This window comes from Rhinolophus ferrumequinum, chromosome 12 (assembly GCF_004115265.2).
Source record: "Rhinolophus ferrumequinum isolate MPI-CBG mRhiFer1 chromosome 12, mRhiFer1_v1.p, whole genome shotgun sequence".
NCBI lineage: Eukaryota > Metazoa > Chordata > Mammalia > Chiroptera > Rhinolophidae > Rhinolophus > Rhinolophus ferrumequinum.
Window position 1 is genome coordinate 54,325,086 of NC_046295.1, and position 7,280 is coordinate 54,332,365.

General features: G+C 55.3%; 1 protein-coding gene across 1 annotated transcript; it reads left to right on the forward strand.

Annotated features, from left to right (window-relative positions):
• The first annotated feature begins 2,809 nt into the window (after positions 1 to 2,809).
• Positions 2,810 to 7,056, forward strand: FOXE1 (forkhead box E1). Its single transcript, XM_033122264.1, has one exon. The coding sequence runs from the start codon at positions 2,841 to 2,843 to the stop codon at positions 3,954 to 3,956; it is 1,116 nt and encodes a 371-aa protein (XP_032978155.1). The 5' UTR covers positions 2,810 to 2,840; the 3' UTR covers positions 3,957 to 7,056.
• Positions 7,057 to 7,280: the final 224 nt, after the last annotated feature.

Below are 7,280 nucleotides of genomic sequence, written 5' to 3' on the forward strand. Positions count from 1 at the left end.
ATACACATGATTTGTATTCATCTTTTGTTATTGGTATATATTATTACAATTTTAATGTAGTTTTTTCCTTTCTTAAAATGTGTATACATTTTTTGGCACCCTCTGTATATCTTAGAGCTGCAAAAATTTCTAAAAACTTGAGAAGCTGCAGCTCCCAGTAGTGGCATCATATTTTCAGGCACAAAAATCTTAGTCCCAGCGTCTTAAAAAGTGAGGAATACGCTTTTATACTTTGACCAGAAGCTTAAAGTAATAGGAATCTGTCACAGTCAAAGAATTTATACTTCTGATCATGGAATCTTAGAATTACAGAATCACATTCTTTGATTTATGGAATCACGTTAGGATACGTGGTCCAAAATTTAAAATTTGGAACTCTTAACTTAGTATCTTGGAAACACAGAGAACCACAAAATCAAGTATTAAAAGATTGCTATGATGCCATCTGGTTAAAACAAAAAATCTTTTTAACTTTTTGTTCCCCTTTGGAGAAACATAACTGGATGTAACCTGGATTTTCGCATCTTCGTTACTTTGAAAGAAGGACACTGGAAGTTTTGTTGGGCGAGTGAAAAGCCCTTCTCCATTCGTTGTAGCACGCATCCGCTGAGGAAGGTCTTCAGACAAACCGTTCAATCGCTTCCACACCCGGGTCGGCGGATCGAGGATCTGAGCTCTTTGCCTCTTTTTTCCGAAGGCAATTGCCCAATGCTTGACGGAGCTGAGCCTGCCCCCAGCTCATCGCCACGAAGGACGCGACTAAAATCCCCCAAGGCCGTATGGCCCGCGTTCCCGCGGCTCTTTCCGCTCCATCCCGCCCTGCACCCGCAGCCCCGCGGAAAGCTGTGTCCGGGCTGGAGCTTCTGCAGTCCGTACGAAGGCCTGGAATCCTAAAGGTAGGAAGGGGCCTCCGAGAGCCGCACATGCCCTCCCACCCCCAATTCACAGAACAGAAAACTGAGGTCCTGCGACGCGGAAGGTCTCCCCGTGAAAGTCCACAAAGCGAACCCAGGCCGGCGGGGCTGTCGCCGCAGGCAGTCTCGGGTTTCCCGCCTTCGGGGGCCTGGTAGGAAACAACACTCAGAAACCGGACACCCGCGAAGCAAACGGGTCCCTTCTGCCCGCCCCTTCCCCGGGAGACGCGCCCACTCGAAGCACCCCCCCCATCCCAACCCCCGCTCTGCCTTCATCTCTCGCAGCCCTCGCTCCCTGCTGCGGGAAGAGGCGGTTCGGCTGTCCCTGGGATCTTGGGAGCCACTTGGAGCCTCCCTGACCCGTGCAAACAGGAGGAGGAGGTGACCACGAGTGGGCCGAAGCCTAGCCTTCGTCCTCTTTAAGCTGTGCGCCCCTCTCCATCAAACATACAGAGAGGGAGGGGTCCCGAGTCATCCAAAGACCGATGATTGCAGCTGGGGGCGGCCTTTCCCTAAATATCGTCAACTGAAGGGCTCTAGAGATGCAAACTCTCCGTACAGTCGAGGAACCGGACCCAAAGAGGGAAAGTGGCTGTCTCCAGCACGAAGCCGGGAAGCGCAGTCTAAACAGACTCAGGTGTGAGGCTCCGCTATGCGGCGAAGTCTCGGTGTGGCTATGGCAAGTCAGCTTCCCTATCGGACCTAGGAATCCTCGTCTGAAAGATGAGGGACTGAATGGGGAATTGGCAGGCCAGCCTTGACTGGGGTTTGCAAATCATCCTTGAAAGACCTTAGGAACCAGTCACCTGGCAAGTCTTTTCCCTTCCCTGTTCCCCACCCCACAAGCACCAAGCGTTCCCTCGGCCGGGTCTCACCTTCTCCGGACAAAAAGTGAAGCAAGCCCTTCCTTTCGCCTGCGGGGCCCAGCCCTCTTCAGAGGTGCGGAAAGTCCGGAATCGCTGGGTTCGGGCGCCAAAGTCTCCTGAGACAGTCCCTGACTCTCCCGGCCTCAGTCTCCCCGTCGGCGCGCAGAGGAGGCCGGCCCGGGGGATCTCCAAGCACCCTCCCCGCTCTGACGTTGTGGGACTCCCGCCCGCCGCCACAGCTGCTCCTACCTGGGGAGGTGCGTTGGGGCCCAGGGGGCGGGCAGTCGGGGGGCGGGCGGGGAACCGGCGCCGCCCCAAGCTTGCTGGCGCCTTTAAGGAGGAGAAGCGGGCGGAGGGAGGAGCCGGTCCGGGTATGTGCAGGGGAGCGCCTCGCCAGCGGTCTCGGTGGTGGAAGCCAACGCTGCAGAGAGGGAGTCGCCGGCCGCCCCGCCTGGCCCGCGCTGCGACCTAGCGGCCGGCGTCTCGCCTCCTTGCCCTCCGTGCCATCCGCAGCCGGGGCCGCCGGGGCGCAACTTAGGCGGCCCCTACAGAGTGCCCACGTCGTCAATAACTGCTCTCTTCTGGCCTTCGGGCCCACAACCTCCTCTGCGCGCACGACTTCGACGGTTATACTCAGATCAGCGTCAAGCCCAGACCCGCTGCAGGTGCCTCAGTCACGGGACCTCTTCCGGACCCCTTGACCGCCTGGCACCGGCGCGCAGAGGACCCTTCAGCACACGACGGGGGCTTAGTCCCGGTCCCAACGCCACTGCCCGCGCCTGGCCTCGAGCTCCAGAACACGAGCAGAGCCGTCGGTGGGCGGGACACTCCTTAGCCTCTGTCTCCAGTGAGCCAGCCCGGAAACCACGGGCGCCAAGTCTCCAGCGCGCTCCCGCCGGGGAAGCTTTGCTCCTGGTGCCAGCCCGCGAGGATCCCCCGAGCTCTCCGCAGAGGGGCCCAGCGTCCGTTCCCGTGACCCTGTGTGCCAGGCCCCGCAGCTCTCAGACTCGCCCCGGATCCTCGACAGCAGCGGGCGGCGGGGACGCGGGTCGGCTGCACCATGACGGCCGAGAGCGGGCCGCCGCCGCCACCGCAGCCAGAGGCACTGGCCGCAGTGAAGGAGGAGCGAGGTGAGGTAGGGGCCGGGGTCCCCGCGGAGGCCGGGGGCCGCGGCGCGGGCGGTCGGCGGAGGAAGCGCCCCCTGCAGCGCGGGAAGCCGCCCTACAGCTACATTGCGCTCATCGCCATGGCCATCGCGCACGCGCCAGAGCGCCGCCTCACGCTAGGCGGCATCTACAAGTTCATCACCGAGCGTTTCCCCTTCTACCGCGACAACCCCAAAAAGTGGCAGAACAGCATCCGCCACAACCTCACACTCAACGACTGCTTCCTCAAGATCCCACGGGAGGCCGGCCGCCCGGGCAAGGGCAACTACTGGGCGCTCGATCCCAATGCCGAGGACATGTTCGAGAGCGGAAGCTTCCTGCGCCGCCGCAAGCGCTTCAAGCGCTCGGACCTTTCCACTTACCCGGCCTACATGCACGACGCCGCCGCCGCCGCTGCTGCCGCCGCCGCCGCCGCCGCTGCCGCCATCTTCCCGGGCACGGTGCCCTCTGCGCGCCCGCCTTACCCGGGCGCCGTCTATGCAGGCTATGCTCCGCCGTCGCTCGCCGCGCCGCCCCCGGTCTACTACCCCGCGGCGTCGCCGGGCCCGTGTCGGGTCTTTGGCCTGCTGCCCGAGCGACCGCTCACCCCGGAACTAGGCCCTGCCCCGTCGGGGCCCGCGGGTTCCTGCGCGTTTGCTTCGGCCGGCGTCTCTGCCACTACCACCGGCTACCAGCCCGCCGGATGCGCGGGGTCCCGACCTGCCAACCCTTCCGCCTATGCGGCCGCCTACGCGGGCCCCGACGGCGCATACCCTCAAGGGGCCAGCGGCGCTCTCTTCGCGGCGGCGGGCCGCTTGGCTGGGCCTGCCTCGCCCCCCACGGGTGGCAGCGGCGGCGGTGTGGAGACGGCAGTGGACTTCTATGGGCGCACATCGCCAGGCCAGTTCGGAGCCCTGGGGCCTTGCTACAATCCTGGTGGGCAGCTCGGAGGGGGCACTGCAGGTGCCTACCATGCTCGCCACGCGGCCGCTTATCCTGGCGCGGTAGATCGGTTCGTGTCTGCCATGTGAGCCGAGCATATGGTCGAAAATTCATAGATGCCTCGCCTGTTTACACGAACAAAGTATCCCTGATACCTGATGTCAGGACTGGAGAGAGGACTGACTTGAAAGCCACATGGAAGGGACCATGAGCGGGCAGGAGAGGCGCAGCCTCCTGTTTCACCGGGTACACACCCGGTTCGCTTTGTACATGGGAGGAAATGGGGTGAGGCTGCTGCGGCCCACGGATTGGGACAAAGGACCCTCAATGAGGGGAAGCTCCAAAGAACATGCCTTTCTGACATTCTACCTGAGAGGGTCTTAGGCGATAAAGGAGGTGCAACTTAATGTCTACACCAAACTCGAGGATCCGAATTGTGGGGAATCACATGACTTCACTCTTCACGGAACTGCATGAAACTGGGGCCTTTTTTACACGGTTCAGCCTTCCTGTGCCTTTGACTAAGTTACTACAATAAAAGGCTCCAATAGCGCCTTCTTTCTTAAGGTGAGGAAGACAAGTTTGCAAAAGAAGTAGTTTCTTGTTGTTTTCTTTTGTTTTTTAATTGGAGAAATTTTCTGCTTCTCTTGACCTGGGGCTGTTTTCCCTGCCTCTGAGAATGCAGACCGGGCTCTGAGTCTGGACTGCGAATCAGCTCCGTAGTGTGACCCAGTCCTATCACCCATAATCCTAGATTCTCCATCTGTTGTACAAGAGGGCTGCAGGAATAGAACCCCCATCCCGATATGTTGTTCTTTAAGGGCCCCATCTTCGTGGATGCTGCCCTGTATATTTGGCAGAATCCGTGGACCATCCATGGCCTAACTATATTCCAGGGAATCAGAACAGAGCTCATGGCAAGCTTCTAATCTGAAGCCTCTGGGTTAGCTCCAGGCACCGATTATATTATAATTTCTTGACTCTTTTGAGCATGATATGCTAATCACTTGGCAGCTGTTTCTACTGGGTCCTAAATGTAGTTGCCAATGAGGTAGGTAGAAACACATTTGTCCATTATGCACTCTTCACCACTGGGTTTAAAGAGATGACAGGACTCAGGGGAGTCCATTGATGACAGCGTTCAGTTTATCCAGCTGGCTCTTCCTACCTCAGCAGCCTCCCCATGCAAAAAGGAAAGTGAAAAATAAATGAGAGTACTCAGTGAAGTAAGCTTTAGAAAGAAACTGGATTTTTAACTGTTTTGTATCCGTTTGTTCTAAGCAGAAAGCTGACCCAAAATCAGAGAAAATCCAACCACTTTCCCACCTTTCTCTTTAGAAATCTTGTAAGTTTTGATTCTGAAGTGAAAATTTCTAGCATTAAATATTTCAGAGTCTCAGTGTGCAGATTTCAGATAAACCTGAGTGTTCAGGTGAACTGTTTTAATAAATATCTTTGACTGATTGTGCTCTGGCAAAAGAAACCCAGCCTCTTTCTACGTAGTTAACTTGCTAGGGAAGGGTTGGGGGTGTGTGAGAAAGAAGACTGAAAACCATTGGTATTTTTAATTTTTAATTTTGGGGATTGTGCTGTCCAGTTCACAGACGTGTGAATGTGATTCAGTCCAGGCGGGTATTTGTCTAAATCAGCTGTCCAATAGAAATGTAATACAAGTTACGTGTTAATTTTTTCTAGTAGCCACATTAATAAAATAAAAAGGAAAGTGAGATTAATAATACATTGTATGTAACCCAATATATATCCAAACTATCATTTCAACATACAATCAATGTAAAAATTGTTGAGATACTTTACTTTTTTCATACTAAGTCTCCCAAATCTGAAGTGTATTTTACACTTACAGCTCATCTAAATTTGGATTAGCCACATACCACACACATAACAGTATGTGGCTGTATTGGACAGTACAAGCCTAGATGCCGGTCCTTCCTGACTTTGGTGGTGGTAAATGACCATTTGGAGGCAGAAGACAGCTGGAGCACTGACCCTGCTGCCAGTGGGTTCAGATTCGAATCCCAGCCTTGTGACCTTGGAAAAGTCTAGGTGTTGGGTGGCATCTCCATATGGATCAGTACAGGTATGAAATTCAAAGGATCTCCATGCACAGTTAGACAGTATGGCTCTTCGAGGCAGAAGCCACCATCCCTTTGACTAGTTGGCAGTAGCCGGAAATTGAGAGCCCTCCACCCATGGATTTGTCCTTGGCTGGCAAGAGCCCAGCCAGGGGATTTGGGCTGGAGGATGATCTATGTGCCTGGTTGGTACAGCAGTGTACATACACTTCAGTTTTTTTAATTACCAAGTCCAGTGCTTTGATAATGCCATTGATCTCCGCTAGTGTCCCCATTTGGGAATGGGAATGTGTGACCCCCTACCTCACAGAGACCTCCTGGAGTGAAAACAAGACAAGAGAGGTGAAAAACACTTTGTAAACTGTAAAGCTCTGGGCACAGGAAGGAGGAAAGGCTTTGAAATAAAAAAGCACCGCCTTATCCCGAAGCCTTCTGAAGTATCTTGATAAAGCCCCAGGAAGAAGAAAGATAGGGTGGGAAGGTACACGCGTCTTCGTTCCTCACGCTCCCTATGCACAAGGACGGACGACAGGTGAGAGATTATGCCAAAAGCGGAGATCTGTGCCGGGAGAGAGAGGACACGGCAAAGAGGGGGCTTGGTGTGTACAGGGGGAGCGGACAGAGACGAGGAGAGTCGCGAGGGTTGGGACCAAGGTGTTGAAGCCAGGGCGTCAGCCCTCCCTCCGGCCAGCGACACCCAAAGCTCTCGCCACCTAGGCCTGGCCAGAACGGACCTTGCGCAGGCGGGCGAGCGGCTCTGGCTTCAGCCACGGCCCCTCCAGTCGGCGTGACTAAGATCCTGAGAACATTCCAACTCCAAGAATCCCCAAACCGCGGCACACGACCTCCCCGTTCCCCATCTGGGGGCTCAGAGACGGGAGGTGCGTTTCTCTGTATTTTCTTCTTCCCATTATGAAACCAGGAAAATCGTTTGCCCCTCTCTGGGCCCCGCACCCCAGCGTCGTGTGCAGGCGCCCCCGGGCCGTGGATAATGAGATGCGTTCTTCCCTAATTGCCCAAGGCTCGTTAGAATTCGCCCCAGAGCTGTAACATTTATTTTCGTTCAAATTAACCTTGCTTGCAATTAAGCTTAGGAAACCAGCAACAAAAGCACAATTGGCCTGAAGTTTACTACCAAACGGATTAGGGCACCTCGTTCCCCAATTGAAAGGGAAAGATTCTTGTCCCCACGGCAGAGGTGTTGGGGAGCAGGAAGCTGCAGGGGTGGTTGTTGGTGATGAAGACGTTGGTGCTCCTCTTCATCTCGGTTATTCTGTGCCCAGAAGAGTAAGGGTAACTTTGTTGAAATGAATTCCAGCG

Bases quoted from the DNA above. Each gene is read 5' to 3' on its own strand.
- FOXE1 (XM_033122264.1), top strand. From the start codon at position 2,841: ATGACGGCCGAGAGCGGGCCGCCGCCGCCACCGCAGCCAGAGGCACTG.